The sequence below is a fragment of the Podarcis melisellensis genome (assembly GCF_964234715.1).
Source record: "Podarcis melisellensis genome assembly, chromosome: 5".
NCBI classification, from domain to species: Eukaryota; Metazoa; Chordata; class Lepidosauria; order Squamata; family Lacertidae; genus Podarcis; species Podarcis melisellensis.
Window position 1 is genome coordinate 8,906,757 of NC_138537.1, and position 24,330 is coordinate 8,931,086.

The window sequence follows — 24,330 nt, forward strand, 5'->3', positions numbered from 1 at the left end:
GAAATATAAGGAATCAGATGGTCCTTACGATATCCTGGACCCAAATTAAGGACTTGGAAATTAATACAAGAATCTTGAACTCCGCCCAATAATTTAGCAATACAGTAGAACCTCAGGTTGTGAATGTGATCCGTGCAGGAGGCATGTTCGCAACCCACAGCGCCGTGTCTGTGCACGCACGGGTCGCGATTCGGTGCTTCTGCACATGCACAAAGCGCAATTTAGTGCTTCTGCGCATGCACGAGCACCAAAACCCGGAAGTAACCCATTCCAGTACTTCCGGGTTCGGCGCGGTGCATTCATTTCAAATTCTTTCTTCGAAATAGTTCAGTATTACTCAGCTGTTAAGGGCTTTCAGAGCACACAGAAGCCTACCTTTTTAGTCCATCGTTTTACTCCGTTATATCCTTTGGTTACCAGCTGTCTATGAAAAAAGCTGTTGAAGAAATGAACCTACAAAAGGCAGAAGAGGTCGATGACTGATCACATTCAAAGCCTCCAGTTCTAGCACAATGAACTCCAGCTGAATGCAAACCAAGATCTGCTGCACCCCAACTAAGAAAGGTTTATTTTATTAAGGGCATTTTTATACCACAGTAAAAACCTCTAAACTAGTGAAGGAGGGGGGCTTCAGCTCATAAACCATGCTGTGTGAATCTGAAGGCCGATTTTATTGTTTTAACTGTTTTGTTATGCTTGTTTTATTGCATATTTTAATTAAGGATGTTTTAATACTCCAGTGGATTTGTTGTTGTGTCTCTTTCTTATGTGTTGATTTACAGTTGTAAGCTGCTTACATGAAATTTTGGCGTGTAAGCAATATATAAATTAAATAATAGTAGACGAATGTCCATACGTAGCCAGTGTGTGATCTAGAGCGGAGTTCATATGTAAATAAACAGCCAGCAGATTAAAGGATTGACTACTCCCTCCCCCTGTGCAAAGTTAGGAATAACTGCCCCCATAATTGCCCCTCTCCATTTTCCCTTAGGACTAATACTTTTAAGCCACCTTTTCCCCCCTATCCAATTGAGCTACTGTTGCATAATACAGAATCAAGTAAAAGAAGCTCACCTTGTCAGGGACTGCATCCATTATTAGCTCGCCATACATGTTGATAATCTGAAAGAATTTAGAGAAGAAGAAAGTTGAAACTTTATTAGGGAGGAAAATCACATTATACTTGTGAATTGCTCCTCTGCAATGCTCAGTGTATCTGGTCATTCTCTGAATGCATTGCTAGAAGCCAGGATACATATACTGCACATTGAAAATAGATTCTGCACAATCCAACAACAAAGAAAGCTGAATTCTGCAACCTGAACGATTTAGAATGAATGAATTTACTCTGTTTTTGCTAGTGGCAATGAGTTTCGCTGGAGACTGAAAGTTCTATTCTCTGGAGGTTTATTCTGCCACCTTTTCAGATTCTGGGATTGCAGCAGCTAACTGCCCCCACACATACAAGATTGCAACAGTGAGGACTGGAATTCCACCCACCCACAGTGTCGAATTTAAAACAAAAGACTGCCTCAAATGGCAGCTCACTCCATCTTGCAAGAGGTGTGGTGTCTGCTCTTTAAAAAAAGATGCACATGTTAGTTTCATACCAGTGTACTCCCAACATTTTTCCACAAAAAAATAAGGGAAACATGGCTCTGTTCTCTATGGCAGAGGAGGTCCTTCTTCCTCCAATTACAATCACATGGACAATGTGTTCAGGAATAAGTTTACAATGCTGCTATGTCCTTCATTTATTTTATCTAAAGCATTTTTACTTTGCTTTTCAACCAAAAGGGCTCACAGAGTGGCTTACATATGATTAGCACAAACTTACTTACAGGCTTACAATCTAAATTGCACAACACAAAATCAGCCTGGGGGGAGGAGGAAAGACCAACGAATAAAGCAAACCCACACAACACTTCTTAAAGTTGCACAGTAATTCTTAGAATGACCAGATATAATATGCACAGCTTTACCTCTATGAAGCTCAGAGAGCCAGACCTGAGAAAACCGTGAGCTAATTGAGCCTTTCTTCATTAAGTCAGGTAGCTCACTGAAGATTAACATATTTGTATGTATCCATGGAGATTAAGGGACACTTTGTGACCTGCAGTTACACCCTGGCATTGAGGGAAATGACTGTGTGGGTGTATTGTAGCAGATTTGACACATGCAGTGTTAGAAACTCTGATATACAGTGGTACTTCAGGTTAAGTACTTAATTCATTCCGCAGGTCCGTACTTAACCTGAAACTGTTCTTAACCTGAAGCACCACTTTAGCTAATGGGGCCTCCTGCTGCTGCCGCGCCGCCAAAGCACGATTTCTGTTCTCATCCTGAAGCAAAGTTATTAACCTGAAGCACTATTTCTGGGTTAGCGGAGTCTGTAACCTGAAGCGTATGTAACCTGAGGTACCACTGTATAAACTAGGCACCAAATGCCTCCTTAAACCAGGATTACAGCTGCAAAAAAAAGAATGCCTGGTTGCCATTTTTGGGCCAGACAGCTCGAAAGTCGTATTTTTCAATACAAGTTTTTGGTTTCTGAAATTCATTCTGATTGTGCAGATAAAATATAATGGATAAAACTTTACAGGATGTGTTGCTAGTGTGTGAAAACAGCCAGGATCCAAGGATCCCCAGGCATGCAGCTCCAGGCGGTGGAGACGTCAGGCACCATCCTGGCACCCGGGCATCTTGACCTGGTCACAAGTGGCCGATTGCCAGATGCAAAGTGCGTCTGGCACATTTCAAAGGCTGGACACGCTACTTGCTGGCTTGATGGGCAGAGTCCTTTGTGAAGCAGAAATTCTCCTCTCAATCCAGAAAGAGGCTACTATTTTACATTGTATACAGGTTTCCACAAATATGCAAAAGCATTTGGTATAACAGGAATCTAGACCTGACCACACAAGATAGGGTGTAAGGATGTAAGTATTCCACACACACACACTAGACCGACAGACAGAGCAAGTTCCATGCTTACATCTTGTCTTAGAGAATTTTCAAATCTCATTTTTAGGCAGCGATGCGAATCACCACTGAATGTAGCAGACAAGTATGAGAAGGAAGCAGTCATGGTTATTTGCTTTACAATTTTGTCTTATTCTACTGTTGCAGCCAACCATCTTTGCAGGCTTCATTTTCTCATTCCGCTAAGTAAGAATGCAAATTTTGAAGGATGCACTAATCCTAGCCTGGATTACATGTTTCAAACCCAGCATTCCAATTCTAATTAGACAGTCTAGTTCTGTACAAATCAAGCCACTTACTTACACCATAGCCATCTAACCAATTTGAACCCAGAACCAGATTAAGGGGGCAATTCTATAACAAGATCTATTAGGATGAACTCCAACGAAGCTGAGAGGTTATCCTGTCTTAACTTCCTCATACTCAACTCAGAGATCCACTGGCTTATCTCCCCCACGGAAAAGCATTCCATAATACAGTCATACCTCGGGTTGAAGTAGCTTCGGGATAAGTATTTTTGGGTTGCGCGCTGTGGCAACAGAGCACGTTACTTCTGGGTTTCACCACTCGTGCATGCGCAGACAGTCAAAATGACGTCACGCACATGCGTCGAAGTGGCAAATCGTTCGCCTCTGGTTGCGAAAGGGGCTACGGAACAGATCCCGTTCGCATCCAGAGGTACCCCTGTATAGGGCCAACCAGTCATGAGGTCAACTAGTGCACACATGACAGTGGCCAAGCCAACCCTGTTCAGGAAAGGGGTTATTGGTATATCCATGTAAGCTGGTAATAGGTGCTCCTCACTGGAGAGATCACCTGAACCTCTGGTGACAAATATGGACCTAGGAACACCCTTGAATGTACGCACACACAAACACGCACCAATCAATTATATTAGTAGTGACTTGAATGGTTCCTTCCCTCCCAAATCACACACTCTTCCAGCAGTATGCCAACTGGGTAGGAGAGACTTTTGAATAAATGTGTTTTTCAAAAAAGTTTTTTTTTAAAAAAAAAAGATGACCTTGAATGCGAGTTTTAACAGACGTTACTGAAGATCAGGGAATTCTTGCATTGCAGACACCTCTCCTGGATAACCCTTTTCTAAACTCTAGAACTCATTTCCCACAATAAGGATAAGATCCATGAAGACAGTATAGAAGCAGGTTAATGTTTTGCACCCTGCTCCAAAGAAAACCCAACATCCCTTCAACCTGGAAGCAAGGCAACAGTACCATGAAGGTGTGACTGAAAGCACCATTTTAAGCAGCAGAATCTGCAATTGCTCTCACCTGATCGTTTAGCCAGTTCTGACCATCCAACGTTGTCAAATCATCCATATCCAGCATGTGCTTGTTATAGAAGACCCGGAAATTGCAAGTGGAAGATTTGGGATGCCTCGTCTGATACTTCATGATTTCCTTGGTGATGAATGGCTTTCTGGAACAGGCAGCCGAGAAAGAGATAAGACAATGCGAAGTTATCCCAGCACATTTGATATGCAGCTCTGCATAGCCATAGGGAGCCAGTGGAATCCGGAAAGTGAATCAGCAGAGCGAAGAATTAAGAGATAGCTACTAACCTATAGGAGAAGTCTTCATTAAAGACTTCCTTTAATCTTCCCATAACATCCTTTTCACAGAGTGGAATTAGACTGCCATATTTCTTCATTACTTCATCTAGGAATCCTTATAAATAGAGAGAGGGGGTTTTTTGAAGAAGAAAAAGTATGCATAGGAGCAGCAGTTGCATCAGATGCCTTATTTCTATGGTTGAGTTTCTACGAGCCATTTTCAAGTCAGAATGGGAACAGTACAAAATTGACGTACAAGGTTGACAATGACGCAATGACAAGTCCCAGACTTGGACCCCTGTTCAAATGAGCATAGATAAACAATTTATGCAGAGCCACTGTCTCTGTAGTACTGTGAGGGTGAGTAAGCATGCGCTCCTGAAGGGCTTAGCACCCACCCTAGTCCCTCCTAGAGAGCAAGAAGCATAAAATGGTTTCTAGGGCTTGCCTAAAATAAACCTGATAAGCGGGGTACTTATGATCCTAGATCCAATGCAAAAGAGAAGCATGCTACAATCTCTGCCCAGATATAAGGCTTCCTGCAGCCTAACTGAAACGAATTTTTGGGGGGGATGCGTGTCATACAGCTGTAGTGCTTAATTAATTGCACCTTTGGTGTATAGCATTTCTAGGCAGATGAAAGAGTTTCCAATCAGCACATCATCAATTTACATTACATGGCTTGGGAGAAGAGATACGTACCCCTAACATCTGGATGAAATTGCAGTTCTGCTCGCATACCGTTACTCTGAGGCAGAGATGGACAAAAAATAAACGTGGAATACGCAGCCCTTTAGATGGCAGCAATCAGACTGTGTTTCTCGAAACTTAACATCTTAAATTTTGAAAGACCAGTTGGGGATAATTGCAGGGAGGGGAAGAAGCCTACAGAAGCGCAAAAACCGTGCTTTTAAAATACATGTTGCTTTGCAGAAGGTGAAGTAATAAATTTAAATTCAAGGCTGAGCATTGCACAGTATTTTAAAAACATTATACGTAAAGGTAAAGGACCCCTGGATGGTTAAGTCCAGCCAAAGGCAACTATAGGGTCGCAGCACTCATCTCGCTTTCAGGCCAAGGGAGCTAGCATTTGTCCACAGACAGCTTTCTGGGTCATGTGGCCAGCATGACTAAACCACTTCTGGCATAACAAAACACTGTGATGGAAGCCAGAGGGCACGGAAACGCTGTTTACCTTCCCATCGCAGCAGTACCTATTTATCTACTTGCACTGGCGTGCTTTCAAACTGCTAGGTTGGCAGGAGCTGGGACAGAGCAACAGGAACTCACCCCGTTGTGGGGATTTGAACCACTGACCTTCTGATTGGCAAGCCCAAAGGCTCAGATATCCTGCCTTTCCTCTCCCGCTTCAAGGAACCCAAGCCTCTTCTCCATTTTATCCTCACAACAACCCTGTGTGGTGAGGTTGTGAGTCAGTGAGTGGCCCAAAGTCACTCCAACTAGAATCTCAGTCCAACACACTAACCACTACACCACACTGTTGATGCAAAGTACTCCAGATTTGGGTCTGAATGCAGGACAGGTGCTATACTGGCCCTGACTGCAATCAACCCAAATCAATTAGATGTTCAGAGAATAGTCATGGGAATGCACACCAAATCAGTTTCAAAATTGTGGGCATCCTCTACTTACATTGTGAAATATTTTTAAACCCATTGTACACGCCAAGTAACCACCGACACCATGGAACATTTCTAGCAGGAATTGCTACAAGCCAAGGACTCAATCACCCCTGCACTCCAGAATGGAATTGGCCTGTGCCAGATGGATACCACTAAGGACACACCAACAGCCCAATCTACACTGGGCTGCCAAGAGGTGAGTACAGAGGATACGGATCTACTGAGCTCACAGTCAGCAAGTAGCTTCACTCCTTTTATTACCCATCTCATTAAGCACTCAGATTCTTATTTCAATATGGAAGACGGGCAACTCTAGCATGTATTGAGATTAAGCCTGCAGTCTGGGTTCTCCTAAGTAACTGGGGCCACAATAAGCAGACAAAGCGTTCTGAAGAGTTAAACTGCCTCTTGATTTTGGCTCCAACCCCCAATTGCGCCAGTCTCAATTTCGTCCCATAACAAGCCCATTAAATGAAACACCACCACCAATGCACTGTGATTGCAACCCACTGGTTTATCATGCAACTGCGCTATCAAAGGGCAGGCCTGTACGATCTGTAACCCATCAAGCTTAATACAGCCCAGCAGCCATTACTAAGGTCCATCAGGTACTAAGACTGCAGCTCTTGCAATCCCAGGCAGGCAAGCAAAAGCCAGGGCTTCGCTGCTTTCCTGCAAAAGCCACAGTACGTGGCTTGGAGGATCACAAGAACGACAAGGACAGGCCCGCTGAACTGCTGTGTGTGCAACATCCTAATCTGAAACCCACAATAAATATAGCAAGAAGTACAATAGTGCATAAAATGTCATAATCTACAGGGACAGCACCCAGATTCATAGCATAAATAAACAAAACCAGCAATAAGCATTAAGAGAGTGTTGCTATATACCACAAAGCCACACAGCCAACTGCTCGTCAGTGACGCAAGAAGCTCTCTGGCTGCTTCTTTTCCCACTCTTTTGGGTCCCTGATTTCTGTCCTGTGCTTCCTCTCAGAGGCTCATCATGAGGGCTTTTACAGTACGGGTGATCTAAGAGCTCTGCGCCAAATACGTCCATGCTCATGGGCCCTTCCACCTCCATCTGACCACTGTCCTCATTTTGCGCCAGCTCCACGGAAGCAGGCCCATTAGCAAAGCCATCGTTTGTGCCCAAATCCGCCCTGGAGGGCCCCAGCACTGTCTCGCCGGCACCCGTAAACTGATTCGTTGCTCCATCTCCTGGACCTAAAACCGAGCTTTCTTTCTCCGTCACAGAGACGAAACTATCAGGGCAGCTGTCCAGTGCGGGTGCCTTCCGCGCTTCCTCCTTCTGAGTAGGCTGTGCTCCACATGCCGCTTCTGATCCATGCAACTCTGGCACGCAGGGCTCAGCAATGCCATTTTGGTCTCTGGGCGCAAGTTCCTTGTAATGGAGCTCCCTGCAGGGCAAGCGTGGGCCCTGGGTGAGGCAGGCGTCAGGCAGGTGTGTTTGACTCTCCTCAATCAATGGTCCTGGCATATGACTGTTCATATCTGACAAGCTGAACAGGTTCCAGGGAGATTTACTTTTCAGTTTCCAAGAGGGAAGTGAGGCCCCAGAGACTCCTCGGCGGAGGTCCTCTTGCCAATCTCTGCTTACTTTCTCCACCCAGCTCGGCCTCCTTATGCTCAACTTGCACGTCTTGCCTCTCCAAAACCTGGGACGAGATTTTGCGATTCTAATCCAAAACTTGACCGCAGAAAGTTTCTTATACATCATAAATAGAGATCTGTTTTTTAAAGTACACCTTTTAAATCTAGGCCTCCTCCTAATAGTCAGGAGGTCACATGTTCCATTTTGCTCCAGGCCTTGGCAGCAACACTTCCTTCTGGAGTTGTTCAGAACCTCAACGCCACTGTTATTGCTCTCGCCCACCTTCCGAGCAAGACCATCCTCTTTTACCAGGAAGGTAGTATTGCTGGTCTCCGTGCTGTGTTGCTTGCTTTGAGAAGGCTTTGAGTCAACAGTTAAACTGCAAAATTTATTCAGAAGTTCTTCGCTCTGAAAGGATGTGCTACCCAGCTCCTCTGCCACTGTAACAGGTCCTCCACTTCTGCACCAAGGAAAGAAGCCTCTGTGTATGTTTTGTGGAAATGTGCAGTTTTCAAAAGGTACGACTTGCTGGGGGTTTGCATTTAGGAACACTTCAGGAGCCCACTTCCTCTGGAGCCAAAGACTCTTGCTTCTGCAGGGCTTAGTTTGTTTCAGGCTCACAGGTGTCCAAGTGCCTCGCCTCCCTCCTTTAAGTAGAGAAAGACGGTTCCTTTGGAAGCAGTACTGCTTCAGCCCCCAAAATCCCACCGTCCATTTTCGATAACCAGCCAGCAACCGACTTCTCCGCTGTATTTTTCTCCTATGCTCTTTCATTTTTCTGCTGCATTATGATCTCGAAGTGCAGCTGCAACAGCAAAGGAAACACAAGAAAGAAACAAGTCACACCACAGAGAACTTAAAAAGTTCCATCATTCAAAGCCCTCCAGCAACACAAACTGTTCAGAACCCGTTTTTTGCATGCAGCAAGGTAAGTTTCCTGAGGGAGACTGCAGAGACAGACCAGGGACTATGGCTTCTTTCCTTGTTGTTAAAAACTTGCTGTTTGATTGGACCAGAGGCAACCACACCCTTGCTCATCAGTGCAATGCAGAAGAACTCAAGATCTCTCCTGCTTACTGATCTGTGTTAAAGATGCCCATTTCACCCTAGCTACACTTGACATGGTTCAAATTTTGACTTCCGCCCCAATTTGTTGAGCCACTCCTTATTCCTCCAGTCCCCAATGTGCCCCCAATATTTGCATCCCTTTGCAAACCAGATCATAGCTGTCAACCTTTCCCTTTTTTTAAAGGGAAATTCCCTTATTCCGAATAGGATTCCTCACAAGGGAAAAGTTGACAGCTATGAACCAGATGTCTACTGTGCTGCCAGGAAGGCAAGAGGTTATGGGAAAATTTGAGAAAGGCATGTTGGGAAATAAGCTACTTTCCCTTTAAGATCTGGTGGGAGAGCAGTGGCTAGCAATACAGGACAGTTTCTCATCCCAGGCGCAGGTGTCCTCAAAATGCCACTACGCTCAGGGTCATGGCCCCATCTCAATATGGCAGCAATGCTAGCCTACCTTGCAGGGTTACTGAGAAATTGTTTGTGAAGTGTTTCCAACACCCGAGGCATTATTCCAGCCTTCCCCATCTGGAGGGAACAACTTCCATCATACTGAGCCAGCACAACTGGGAGCAGGTTGTGAAAGACAACACCATACAAATACTTATTATGTAGTGTATAACCTCACCCCTAGCCAGTTTGAACTATCTTATTTTTTCAGCACAATGAAAAATTGCACAGTGTTGCAGGCTATTTGTAACTGGTGTTGTTGTTGTTGTTGTTGTTGTTGTTGTTGTTGTTGTTGTTATTTTTAAAAAGAGAAGACAACCCAAGTATGCTAAACAGAATTAGGAAGCAGTCAGAAAAAAGAACAAAAATTGTCATATGTGGTGGACATGGCAATTTTCAAAGAAAAAGGGGGGGGAGACCTTAATAAGAATAACAGGACATGAGATTGTGTTGGATCTCATTTTTGTTTTTTTAATTAAACTATGCAGGTGGTTCAGAAAAGAGCTAACAAATAAACAAAATTAGGAAGCATCAACTACAGAGCAAAGGGGATAAATTGAAAGTTACAGTCTGCTTAAATAGCCCAATTAAAATTAAAATGTGCTTTTGAAAAGAATTGGATTTCTGTTACTCTTTTCAAGTAATTAATTAGTATATTTAAAGAAGATTTACAAGAATTGTTGTATTTAATTAGTTATTAGTGCACAGGTTTAGCTATTAAGTTGATTCATTGAAGAACTGTATTTAGAATTTGCAGATATAAACTTAACGCAATCTTTTTTAAAAAAAAAATCACTATAAAACTGCAAATACACATTGTGAGCAAGGCTGGAAATATCCCATTTAGCGCCTTCAGTTTACTTTGCTCCTTAACTTGCCCCTTATTTGTGTGTTCTGATACCACCGCAACTTTAGATCTGTGGAAGGGAGAGTGCGGACCAACAAGCTAGCTCTGCCTCACTTGGCAGTCCTCATCTCCATTCATATATTGGAGGCAAACATCTGCAAAAGGGAGCAAACAGGTAGGGTCCCCTGTGAAATTTGGAACTACTGAAAGTTCAGGCTTCCAAGTTGCACAGGGAGTCTGGGCAAGGAGAAATGACTCTTCACTTCAGGGCAAGTCACATGAGGGATCGGGATGCATAAAGGGCTCTATAACACCCTGGAAAAGATTCCCCAAACATGCCAACACCTGGACAAGTACTGTTCTTCCAAGAACTATGTCACGCTTTTGTCCACCATAAAGGAGACAATAGCAGAACTAGCAGTTCTGCCAGGAAGTAGATAGTAGTTTGATGTGACAGTGGAAACGTAAGCCCTTCCCTGTGACCCAAATTGTTCATTCTTGGCCACTTTATTTTACCTTGGCTTTATACTGCCAGGGTCCTTTACAGACCTTTCCTTCAAGTCTCCTCCAGTCCAACCCCACTGCCATGGTGATGTGTAATGCAAGAGCATGAACAGTGAAAGCTTCTTCTGTTACAGTTAGACACAGGAGCAATCGGCAACCAGTAAAGAGGACCTCTTGAGGAGAAGTGTATGTTGATTAGTGCATAGCTCAATACAACAAAAGTCAGAACAAAGTTGAAGGAAGGAAATAAGGGGAAGGTAACGGAAAAGCAAGGGAGGGAAGCTTAACAGACTACAGGAAGAACGAGAGTCATACTTTCAGGAACTGTCAATGCCTGCTTCCTGAAGAGGCTCGATTGGAAAGAAGGCAAGTGGCTCGCTGAATAGAAACGGTGAAAAAATAATCCTTTAAGCATCTCTGAAGTGAGATGAAAAGTACATTTGGAGAGTACCCAGTGCTTTTCGAAATGTGCAGCTGCTGATGAAAGTGCAAGAGAGGATCAAAAATAGTTTCTGTTGCACACTTGAGAGCAAGAGGAAGGAAGGAAGGAAGGAAGGAAGGAAGGAAGGAAGGAAGGAAGGAAGGAAGGAAGGAAGGAAAAGCCAAGGGCAAAGGCAGTGGTGCTCAGCAGCTCGCATATCCTTCTGAATACACAAGAAGCAACTTATTGCCTCTCAGCTAGATATATTTTCCCAGGCTCAAATAAGCTACCTTTCAAGGTTGCCATGCTATGAAACTTAATGTGATCCGTCACTTGACATGAGCTCTTAAAAATTGGTGCAGCTAGGGCCTCTCTTCAGGAGTCGGTGTGGCAAAATTAGGAGCATTAGATGTCAGAATGTAAGAGCCATACTGGATCAGACCAGACACCTGCCTAGTTCAGCATCCCACTTCCCACAGTGAGAAACCAAAAGCATATGGGAAAACCAAAAGTAGAACGTTGATAAAACTGCCTTCTCTCACAGCTGTTCCCCAGCAGCTGGTATTCAGAGGCATATTGTCTGAACCTGGAGGGAGTATATAGGCATCACGACTATACTGTATATTGCTGCAGAACCAAACTGAGAACAAGAACCATAAGACAGTACATAGGCATGATAATGTTCTTATAGGCAACAAAAGAGCCTGGCATCTCCACCATCTGGAGGTGCATTTCTGGAAATCATTGAATCCTGACTGTTTTCACACACTTCTTCCCCATCCTGCAGAATTCTATCAAGTTATATTTTATCTGAACAATCAGAATGAATTTCAGGAGCCAAAATGCTTTTTCTGTGCACACTGAGCAGGAGCAGTGAACAAATTATAGCTAATTGGTGTAGCTTGTCTTCAATTACCCCACCGCCCTGCTCACAGTTGTGAAGAATATTATTATGTTATGAATGGTCAGTTGTCACCATTAAGAAAGAGAAGTAGGAATAGGCCAATATATATATATATGGACTGTCCCTGGATTAAGTGACTTTTCCTCTTTGAGTTCTCAAAGTTCCTAACCTAGCTCAAGGCTGTCATCTGAACTATCCAGATGTTTAACTGAGAATCAATCACAATCTGTCCATCATTTGCAAAAGAAGACTAAGCATTCCGTTTTGGTGACTGAAACGTTTGTTCAAGGGGCCATTTGGCCCCTACCTTATATATCTAACACTGGACTCTGTAGGACTGGGACCTAGAAGACCCGGGTTCAAATCCCCACTCAGTCATGAATTTCACTGAGTGTTACTGTCCTATATATGCCTCTCTGTATAACCTGTTTTGCTTTGGCTGGTTACAACCCTCCAAATACCACTAATTGCAAAAGGAACCAAATAAATTCTTTACAAAAAATAAATAGAGAGTGCTGCTACATTGGCGGGGGGGGGGGGGAGGCAACTAGCCATTCTGTTTTTGCACCCATAACCCAGGTTCCAGGAGCCATGTGGGGAACAGCTTTTCCATCCCAGTTCCTAACACTGCCTGTCTAGGTTGCTTTAGATTCTCAACTCCCATCAGGTCCAGCCAGTATAGCCAATGGCCAAGAACAATAGGCACTGGAGTCGAACAATACCTGGAAAGGGGCATTGTTTTGTCTAACTCTGCTTAGGGGTGGGGAAAAGGTTCTGAGTATGCACATACTATTAACATTAAAATGGCTTGCTGCTGCTCTTTCCCCCATTCCCATGCCAGTATCAAAAACCGCAACAAAGCATGAAGACAGAAGCACAAACAGAACAGAAAGTTCAACTCATTAGCCTCTGTTTTCACTGCTCAGAGGACAGTGAGCAGCAGAAATTCTTATGCATGGAAAGTTCCGCACATTCAAAGAGGCTACTGAAGCCTTCCTAGAGTTTCGTCCACACTTTTTCTTTTTTGGAAGCTTTCGTGACAATAAAAGCTTCAATATACTTTCCACAGAAGGGCCGAGCATCAGGAGTTCTAGCTGACACACCATGAACTGCACAAAATCAATTCATTTTACACATTTAAAAGTTAAAACTAGATCAGTGTTTTGCTTTTAGGAGACTTGTATGTGCTGCACAAGGCATTACTGCAAACGAGACATTTTATTCTAGTACCAACATTTAAGGGCTGACCGCATCATTGGCAAGTGACAAAAGCAACAAAGGGCAAACTCCAAAAACAGAAGTGGACAACTTACTCCGTGCCAGGGGGCAAACTGGAAAGATGTGACTAGAAAACAGTTGCTAATCAGCGGTTTTTGCTACTTTAAGTAGTTTAATCATCGTGAAAATGAGAAAGTACTGAAACAAGTATATGTGCAGCAGAACTTCCAGGAGAGGATAATCAACATAATCTAACACATATTCGGGAAATTTTGTTTGCTACTAATTTGGACATCTTTTAACCAAATTTGGCATGACTCTTCCCAAGATTAATGGGTAGGTTTTTATCCATGCTCTGATATATTTGGATGAATCATGATGGTAATGTAAACTAAACCTGTCAAAACTGCACTGATTTGGGGGGGGGGGGTGTCTTATAATTCCCATGCAACGCTTGGCACCAATAAGACTGCTAGTACACAACGGACTGAAAAAATATTATTTCTGACTGGCAGCGCAGGTGGGTAATTTTTTTCATCCTTCCTCTACAATAACCATTGCCATAGGGAAATCCCGATTCAATCAAAAATAAAAATCAAAATGGGTTTAAATACTAAAACATATTCAAGTATGTAACACTGCTCACAGAGGAGGAATGAGGTTTTAACATACAGAATATAACCAGGGTGGGGTGGGGAGGACTACTCTATAGTAACACAAACATTTTGGGGTGAGAGGGGCGCTGCATGTTATTATCCCACCCTAAATAACTGAAGACTCCTCATACTGCTTTGTTATTTTGTTCACTGCATCAGCAAGAGAATTTCTGCAGATCTTCATGGTATTTACAGTGAACTTACCGTATTTTTAGCTCTATAAGACGCACCAGAGCATAAGACACACCTAGTTTTTGGAGGAGGAAAACAAGAGAAAAGAATATTCTGAATCCCAGAAGCCTGCATTTACTCCATAAGACGCACACACATTTCTCCTTACTTTTTACGAGGGAAAAAGTGTGTCTTATAGAGCGAAAAATACAGGACTTTGCAAAACTGGTAGTGTACTTCTTGCTAAATCAATCTTTGCTAGTGAAGCACTATGTACTCTTGTCCTTCTGCACCAAGTTCCCAACACTAAAAATTATTTTACATAAAGTATATTTCCCCCCCAAAAAAAAATTTGTTTACTCAAATATACAATACGCTTGCATTCAAGGATGCTCAATAGAGGCAATTATCCCCATTCTCCTAATCTGTTCCTTCTCCTTCTGAGTTTCACACTCCTTTCTCCTGTACCTTGAAAAGCATGATCATCAAAGTATAGGACTCCTGCCCAAGTTCTAAATTGCTGAATATCTAGTTGTTCACATCTAAATAATTTCATTTTGCCAGGCTCTTTCAGCAGTCTTTATTGTGTAATCTAGATATATCCCTGAAGTCAGATGAATCTGACTTGTAATTACATGTTAGGCCTCAGATTATGGAGTCAGGAAGAACAACTTGCATCAGCTTTGTCTTCTTCCCACCTGCATCACCTCCATCACAGATGCACTGCCATGTAGTTCATTGCTGCACATGGACTAGAAAGGCGTTAAGTTCTCATACCAACACCGATAATGGTCTGCAAAACAACTTTATAACTCTTGTCCTTTAGATTTTTCAAACAAGAAACTAGGAGGCCTGTAAAAGGAGAGAAATACAGAAAAGCAGAGCCGAGACTGTCCAAACATCTTAAAACTAGCAAGATCCCAAATTTGTTCTTCCCTCCTCCAATAAGCTGTATAAATTGGCCTAGGGCATCCTGGAATGCAGGGACTCTGTATGTCTCATTCCTTTCCAGCCCAAGTCACTCAATTGATTTTCTGTACTTCCCATACATCCCAATCCTATACAAATTTACTCAGAAGAACCTTTACTCAGTGTTTAATGTATGGACAAAATACAAAGACTTATTGGAAAACAAAACTCCGAGGTGGCTGTCACCCCTGGAGGCAAAGGCCCGAAAAAGACCCAATATGGAGGCCAATTGGCCAAAATATTGGGAAATATTAGAAAGAGACGGAGACAATTGGAAATTGCAGAGTTTAGAGAAAATGAAAGATAAAGTGCGAGACTGGCTACACTATGCTCAGATTAAAGAAGTGTTTAAGAATGACAAAAAGTTAGGATTCCAGGTGGAGAAATCGAAATTGGAAACAGAGCTGTTAGAACCTAAGAACAAAGTGCTTTCAAAAATGTATAACTTGCTGTTGAAATGGAACACACAAGACGAAATGGTTAAATCGGTTATGATAAAATGGGCTCAAGATATTGGGCATAACATCATGTTTGAGGATTGGGAAAGGTTGTGGACCACTGGGTTGAACTTCACGGCATGTAATGCTCTGAAGGAAAATGTAATGAAAATGATATACAGATGGTACATGACCCCAGTTAAATTGGCTAAAATATACCATTCGTCTGATAATAAATGTTGGAAATCTAAGGAAAATGAAGGAACATTCTTTCACCTCTGGTGGACTTGTCCTAAAGTGAAGGCCTTCTGGGAAATGATATATAATGAGCTGAAAAAGGTGTTTAAGTATACCTTTACCAAGAAACCAGAGGCCTTCCTTCTGGGCATTGTCGGCCAGAATGTGTTAAAGAAGGACAGAACATTTTTTATGTATGCAACAACGGCAGCAAGGATACTGATCGCTAAGAACTGGAAAACTCAAGATCTACCCACACTGGAAGAATGGCAGATGCAGCTGATGGACTATATGCAACTAGCTGAGATGACTGGCAGAATCCGAGACCTGGGAGAGGAGAGGGTTGAAGAAGATTGGAAGAAATTTAAGACTTACTTACAAAAGTATTGTAATTTGGCTGAATGTTAACAAGGATGTCAGAATAGAAATAACTGTCTACCATCAAACTATATTTGAGTTAAACCTAAATTATTGGATTTAAGATTGTAAACAAAATGATAATTTGCTTGGAAACAATTTTATAACGATACAAGTGGAAGCGGGAGGCGTGAGGGAGTCCACTGTAGTAATGAAAAGATGTTATAAAAAGAATGTGGTTTGTTAAATAAGTATTTGTATTAAAAAACCTTAATAAAAATTTACATATATATAAAAAAAGAAGAACCCACTCCTCCATTTCAGAAAAAACTATTTCCAATAATTATTTCCAGAACTGCAGGTCACTTGAAAAGAAGTAGCACTCCATAAAGAAGGCTGATCGCCAAAGAATTGACACTTTTGAATTATGGTCTGGAGGAGACTCTTGAGAGTCCCATGGACTACAAGAAGATCAAACCTATCCATTCTGAAGGAAATCAGCCCTGAGCGCTCACTGGAAGGACAGATCCTGAAGCTGAGGCTCCAATACTTTGGCTCCCTGGAAAAGACCCTGATGTTGGGAAAGATGGAGGGCACAAGGAGAAGGGGACGACAGAGGACGAGATGGTGGGACAGTGTTCTCGAAGCTACCAGCATGAGTTTGACCAAACTGAGGGAGGCAGTGCCTGGCGTGCTCTGGTCTATGGGGTCACGAAGAGTCGGACACGACTAAACAACAACAACAAGCACTCCATTATTGATGCCGTTATTATTTCTGCATATTATCTTGCAAATGTTGTTTTAAAACTTCCTGTTCTCATTAGTTTAATCAAGAATCACTTAAAACTCAAAGGCTTTCTGTGACTTATCAATAAACAAAGCACATCTGTATAATACACACTTCACAAATTTAAGAATGCTTATAAGTACTTCAAGGTCCAACCTGGAGAACTGCTACCAAACAGTAACTGAAGTTACTTTTTCATAATGTTTGTTCTTATTTTTTTAAAAGATCTCTGATCTGCATAGACCTCAATGGTAACCCATAAAGAAGTCACAAGTAACTTCTTAATATTTTTAAATAATAAAGCACAGCAATGCAGAGGTTAAATTACTGTAGAGAAGTAACATATATATATGAGAGAATATATATATATGATATTATGGAAAGACCTCTTCTGGATGCCAAGGAGAGCCACCGCCAGTCAAGAGTAGACAATATTGGGCAACACGGACAAGTAGTCTGGCCAGGCATAGAACAGCTTGCACAAGTAAAGATTATGAAGCCAATTAAACACCTTGCGTTGAGCAACAAAAGCTTTTAATGAATCAACAAGGATTTAGAGCTGTTCTGAGCCAAATTAGAATTCCTCAACAGAAGCTACAAAAATAGTAAGGCCTTCTTGGAATTATACATTATGACACAAACATGAGTTGAATATACGCTACTTTAGCCAAATGTAGCAAGCGTTTCTATCCAATTCTGAAGAAACCGTGACAGATATTATGTAGAATTTGCATTTTGCTTCAGTATGAATTAGGTTATAACTACTGAACTCACTACACTTTCTAGAATTCCACCAAGACTATGGAACAAAGGGTCACTGAGATTATGACTTTTTTTTTATATCACATATAATGCCAACAGATAATTGCTCCCCGCTCTGCTCATGTCTAAATACTCCTTGAAGGTATTAGTGTATATTCAGTACAAACAGCATGAATATTCATAAGAACCCAGCTCTACCCACCTATGACCAGGCTCTTTACCCTGGGAATGGTCAAAGAGACATTACCAAGCCACTTGTGGCACAATGGGGCAGTGCAGCTGGCTGTTAAGTAGAAGGTTGGTGGTTTGAGCCCATGCACAGATGGCTGCAGGCAGGGTTCCTGAATTGCAGGGGGGGTGAACTAGATGACCCTTGGGGTCCTTTCCAACTCTACACAGAGTAAACTTTCATTGATGCAAACTTCAGATAAACGAGTTTGGACATAAGAAAAGCTGTGCTGGATTAGATCAAAGGCCCATGTATTCCAGCGGAGTGTTCGAAACTCACATTGTTCTAGGAGCATTTTATGACAGGGAATTTCATTAGTGTGAGCAGGTTCTGAGCTTTGGATGCAGTACTGTGCCTAAGATTTCAGATTTAAACTGCAGAGTGGAAGGAGAGGATGACCTTTTTCTGCCTCCTCACTTCCACCTACTCTCTGAAGACTGGAGAAGAGACCCTCTTAAGAATATCAGGGGGGTGGGAAGGGGAAGGACTAGACCATGTGAAAATGAACATAATAGTTGCAGTTCATTTTCAGCTTTGTATTCTTGTTATAAAAAAGCACGCCTAGACATTCCATTGCTGTGCCCTTAACCAAGGTTTAAGGTGCCGTTTAGCTCCCAGCTTTCATATCTCTGTTTCTAACACTGTTCTAGCATTCCATTTCCCAAGGAGCCACCTAGATGCCTCTGAAGTCCACAACTAGGGCATGGAGGCAACAGTCCTCTCACACTGCCACTCCCCAACAGGTGGTATTCAATGGCAGAGTGTCTCTGAATCTGATGACTTCATACAGCCATCATGACCAGTAACCAGAAATACAATTTATGGAAAATAAGGCTCTCTAACCCCCTTTAAAGCCATCTAAACTAGCAGTCACCACAGTAGCTCGTAGCAGCCCAATTGCATAAAATTATGTGTGGAAAAATTAATTGTCTGTCCTGAATATACTACTGATAACCTCAAGTACTAGTATTATGAGCTAGGGATAAAAGTATTGTTTCTAGCATTTCTTTGAATGAAGAACAAATGCTTGAATACACCTGAGGACATAAATGTTTGCAAGTATCTGAGGACATACTCAGCTGTTTCCCTTGCAGTGTGCATGAGCAAAACATCTCTGCCTTTGGTGAAACTATGCAGGAAAGCTTTTTCGCTTATCTCATGCATAAAAAATAAAACCAGAATACAGGAATTCAGTCCCACATCCCTTCATACACTCCTTTACCCTATAAAACTATGAAGCCTATAGTCCTTGCTATGCACTACACAATACTTCATAGCATCAGTCTACCTGCATGCTCATAGTACTCACTCTCTCTTCAGGATCTTCCCGAAAGCTCACCTTCCCTGTGAATCCTTTGACTTAGCATCTTAATCCACATTCTCACCTGTCAGCATGTCTAGGCACACGTAAGCATACTGCCTCATAGTCACCCCTCGTTTCATATTCATCTTTCCATCTCCCCTCGTCTCAAATATAAGTAAGTAGGTTGTCAACACTTGGGGTAGTTATCTTTTATTATTATCTATATTATTATATTCTCTTGAACATCATATATTTTGATGGGTAGGATATAAACATTATTTCCACATCTTTCCCTCTCACCATATGATTAGTTTCTGCGGCCGCTCCACCTTTAACTGTTCCCATTCTCTCTAATGAAGAGCCAGCAAAATCACAAAACATTTTTGTCCCAGGAGTAGCACTAAAGAAATGCACCCCACTTGCTTAGCAACAGCAAATTCCCAGACACATCTCAACGGCCCCCTTCCCACGGGAAAACCTCAACTGCTTTGCAAAAAGAGAAGTGCTGACCCTCTTGAACATCCTTTCTCAAACTTGGGTCCCCCAACGATGTTGGACTATAACTCCCATCATCCCGAGCAACCAGGACCAGTAGTCAGGGATGATGGGAGTTGTAGTCCAACAACATCTGGGGGCCCAAATTTGAGAAAGGCTGCTCTTGAAGGATGACCTTGCAGCAAGACACCCCCCCCTCTACTCTAGCCTGACCCCTCCCCAAGAAGGCCAGTTCCCACACATAAGAGCCCTTCTGGATCTGGCTAATGGTCCATCTAGCCCAGCATCCTGGTCTCCCAGCAGCCAATCAGATGCCCCTATGGGGAAGACTGAAGACATAACGCAGCTGCAACAGCAACTCCCCCCCTTTCAGAGGCAAATGTCACAGAGGGACATGCTGCCTCTGAAAAGGGAGGTAGAACACAGCCATGGTTGGCTAGTAGGCTTATCCCACCCCATCATGACTCTGCCTTATTGTCTTTTAAAGTCACCACTACCTCCCACGGAAGTGAATCCCAGGGTTAACTATGCCCCTGTGTGTGCAGAAGAACTTTCTTTTATCTTGAGACTGGATAGCCTCAGGTTCTTCTATTATTATTATTATTATTGAAAGTAATAATAATAACAATCTCAACTGGTAGAGCATGAGACTCTTAGAATCAGAGAACCATAAAACCGTGAGAGTTGGAAGTGACCCCGAGGGTCATCAAGTCCAACCCCTTGCCACGCAGGAATCTCCACGTCCAAAAGCCTCACGCTCTAGTGATGGAGCTATCCAGCCCCACGTTGGGCAAAAAGATAGAGACTCCTGCATTGCAGCGGGTTCGGCTGGATGGCCCTCGTGGTCCCTTGCAACGACAAACGTGATGACCCAAGGGCGTGCAGTCAGAAGACAAAAGAAAGCCCTTCCACATACTCGGGGGGGGGAGGGGGCACGGTGACGGGGGAGGGAGAAAGGAAAGCTTTTCCGGCCATGCATAAAAACTTATCACGTCGTCTGGCCCACCTTCTGTCCAAACTATAAAAAAAAGGGGGGGAGCCCACCCGCCCGCAAAAAGGCACCACCGTTATGAGGAAGGAATCGAAAGGTTTCCAGCAGGAGGCCGCCCCCCCCCGTCCCTCAGGTCAGGGGGGCTGACTAGGCCAGATAGCCTCCCCCCACCCTCAGGCACGACCCCCTGCGAACCTGCTGGGCCCCCTCACCTCTGAGGAGAACATGGGGAGGGGGGGCGTGAAGAGAAGGGGAAACAAAACACACGGACCCCGCCCCCCACCCGCCCCTCGAGCCGCCCGTACCTTTGTCGCTTGGCGCATCCCGGCCGCGAAAAGGGGCCTCTCCCCCCCCCCGCAAACACCCGCCTCCCTCTCTCTTTCCGCCCCCCCTCCTCCCAACTCCACAAGCGCGACGGCAGCCGCTCGGCGACACCTCACGTGGGTCCGGTTCCCACAACCTACACGGCAGCGGCCGGCCCAGCGCCTCTACACGTCACTCTCCCGCGACGAGAGCTTCCGGATCGAGAGGCGGGGGTGGAGGAAGTGAGAGGGAGGGGATTAAGAGCGGCTTCTTGCCGGTCCTGTGTGCGCATGCGTGCAAGAAAAGTGACTGAAGGGGCGGAGCGGTAAGGGAAAGGGAGAAGGAGGAGGAATGAGCCGCTAGGCTCCACCATCTTTTGGTCCGGGAAAGGGAGGAGGAGTGCGCATGCGTTGGGGGGGAAGCAAGCGGGGAGGAAGGGTCGGCCGTTCTCTTGCGCGTGCGCGGTTGGTTTCTCGTTGCTAGGAGATGGGTGGGTTTCCACCCCACCCCCATATTTGCATATTAATTGCTGGGGGCGGAGGGACGACGGTGGATTTAAAGATCAATATAACTTCCTAAAAGAAAAAAAAACAGTGCAAAATAACCATTTAGAGATAAGCCCTTTATCTCTAGTCTTTTAAAGATAATAATCATTAAATTAATCTCCACTAATTAGTCATTACTTTCGTGCTGATGGTGTGCATTTAATCTGGCTTGATATTTTGCCACCTAATTTGTGTTTAGATTTTTTTGTTAATTAGATTGCTCTGCGTCGCCTGGAGGACTGGATTAACAGGCAACTAAACGTGCTAATAATTACTTTTATTATTATTATTATTATTAAAATTACCTGGGTATTATTAGAGTCCAAGTGACTTAGCAAGCTGTTGCACTATGCTAGTGAAGTGGCCAGTCAGCCATGGATGCTGCCTTCAGTCTACTCAGGAATTTATCATTATTATTATTAATAATAATAATAATGGAGCATTATGATATGTGATCCCCTAACAGCTGCCCGAAGTGATACATTCCAGGAATGGGTTTGCACCTCTAAAGAAATTAAGGCCCTCAAAAGGAACCCTGAGTCAAAAAAGGTTCACCCAGCAATGGTGAATAGAAACTGGATCAGGTCAGCTCCTTCTCTTGCAGAGAAATCAAAATGATGACAACAAAGGTTGCAAAGCAGCTGCGCTTGCACGGCAAAATCTGTTACAAGTTCCCTCCTGATTGGTGTGCGAGGCAGTTTTCTTTTGATGATTGGCATCTGTCAGGATGACAGTTCATGCTAAGAATCTTTTCAGCATTCAGAAAAGCTGTCTTGCACAAGAAATAATAATAAGAGGAAAGTGCCCCTTGTGGGATGGAGCCCAGAAGTAGGGAGAGGGTTGAGACTTGCAACCATGGCATGCAGATCCAGCGCCAGTTTGGAAGCCTGCCCCCTTTGCACCCCAAACAAAGCAGCTGGTGCTACAGACTTGAAGCTACAAGGGTACACTTTGAAAGAATGAACACTGACACCCTCTCAATGGTGTGTGTCTTGGATTCGAATGCTGGAACAGGAAGGATTATGCTCCAGCAAATCCAAACGCAAACATGCAAATAAAAAGCTGGCAGAGCTGGTTCCAGGCTTAGCAGGGCATGACAATCATTATTATTATTGTTATTATTAATTTAATGCATTTATATCCCACCTTTCTGCCTTCTTGAAGGACCATCTTTTACCATGAGTCTGTCAGTTTGCATTTCTTAGTGCAGAAAATATTGATCTGATATGTAGAGATCTTTCCTATTTTACTTAATTCAAGAGGGTTCTGGAAGCTTCTCTGTGTGAAAGAAATAAGCAACAGGGTTCATGATGTTTGGGTTATTCTTTCTGGGAAGCTGAGTACAGCTGGTTTAAACAGGTTCTGTTACCTCTTCTGCCAAGGTCATGCTGACTATAATAATAGTGTAGTGTTTTGTACCTAGTATGCTTAGTGTTAAGCTTTAGACTTATTATAAGTTATTGTAAGTTTAAGTGAAGTCTGCTGCAACTGGATTTCTTATAGAAAGGGCCAATCCTGAACGTATTGGATTTGTGTCTATTATGCTCATTTGCCTTCAGTACCAGAAAAGCTCTGCTGGATGGAATATTCATATCATCTGGTCTATTTTGGGGGGAATCTTGCAACATGTTAAAGTTTTTAATCTGCTAACTATATGTTGAAATCTGCTCTGGATCAATATTGAGTAGAATTTCAATGGCGGCGTCTGCCTGCCCTCAACTTGCAACATTGCCCGGGACGTAGACAGGGCCTTCTTCATAGTGGCACCAACCTTGTGGAAGGATTAGCTCCCTCCTTTTTAACCTTTAGGCCAGGGTTGGGGAACCTGTGTCCCCTCCCCAGATGTTGCTGGACTACCAATTCCCATCATCCCTAACCATTGGCCATGCTACTAGCTGGCCACAGGTTCCCTACCCCTGCATTCTGGTTTTATTTAATCTTGTACTTGAGTTGCTTTTCATTTTCACTTCAATGCAATAGGTGGCTCTGTTTTTGCACTCTTGGTTTCTCTGTATTTGTTTTGCTTCATTGTACATTTTGTATCTGTTGGGGGCTCTTGGAATGGAGAGGTATGATATACATTTCCTAATAAATAAATCGATTTGTTCACTACTATTTTATATCAACCTCGTACCAAAACTCCCCCCCCCCAAAAAAAATTTAAAATTCTGGGAATTGTAGTTTGGCGATGTGGGTACTGAGAATTCTTTGTCTGAAATCCTTTCCCCTCTGCCCAGAACTAGTTTTCCAAGATTCCTCTGGGGAGAAAAACTGATTATTAATGGGGGGGTGTCACATAACTCCCCACCCCGCTGGGGTCAGGATTAGCTTAATTCACTATTTGTATACATCATTCCACACAACCAGAGACATTCCAAAGTGAGTTGCAGTTATAACAAAATACATAGGAAATTCTCATCTGTGGCTCTTATCAGTGCAATTGGAGGTGACTTCATTATCATGGTCAAGGCTGAATAGGCCACTAACAGGCAATCAGAGTCCTTCTGCTCATCACATCACAGTGCCTCATGGCAATTTCTTATCTTTCAGATCGTATTGTGATGGACACCCCCAATCTCCAAGCGGCGAGAGATTTCAGGGTGCCGGCACTAACCTCGAGTGTGGTTTCCTTGGAATAAAGGTCACTGGAGATGGTGGTGTCTTGATGATATATGGTTTAATGTGCTCATAGATAGAGGCTGAACATAAGTGCTCACTGTATTAGGACTTCAGCAGATATTGCTCTCCCGTTAGGTTTCTAGGGAGGCCGTTGGTTTCAGCACAGATTCAGGCTTCTGTTTTTCCCCGTCCTCCAGACAATACAGACAATTGATTCCTTACACTCACCAGTGACATCACCTCCACCCAGG

At 43.3% G+C, this 24,330-nt stretch overlaps 1 protein-coding gene across 1 annotated transcript in view; it reads right to left on the reverse strand.

Annotated features, from left to right (window-relative positions):
• The window catches only part of SENP5 (SUMO specific peptidase 5), a 33,932-nt gene extending 12,947 nt beyond the window's left edge, over nt 1–20,985 (reverse strand). The window contains exons 1-6 of the mRNA XM_081910960.1: nt 20,918–20,985; nt 7,086–8,614; nt 4,562–4,667; nt 4,272–4,419; nt 1,075–1,122; nt 376–453 (exon numbers count right to left, since the gene is read on the reverse strand). Of these exons, the coding sequence (XP_081767086.1) occupies nt 376–453; nt 1,075–1,122; nt 4,272–4,419; nt 4,562–4,667; nt 7,086–8,583 (1,878 nt within the window). The 5' untranslated portion in view covers nt 8,584–8,614; nt 20,918–20,985. The remainder of the gene's footprint in view (nt 1–375; nt 454–1,074; nt 1,123–4,271; nt 4,420–4,561; nt 4,668–7,085; nt 8,615–20,917) is intronic.
• Between the last annotated feature and the right edge of the window lie 3,345 nt (nt 20,986–24,330).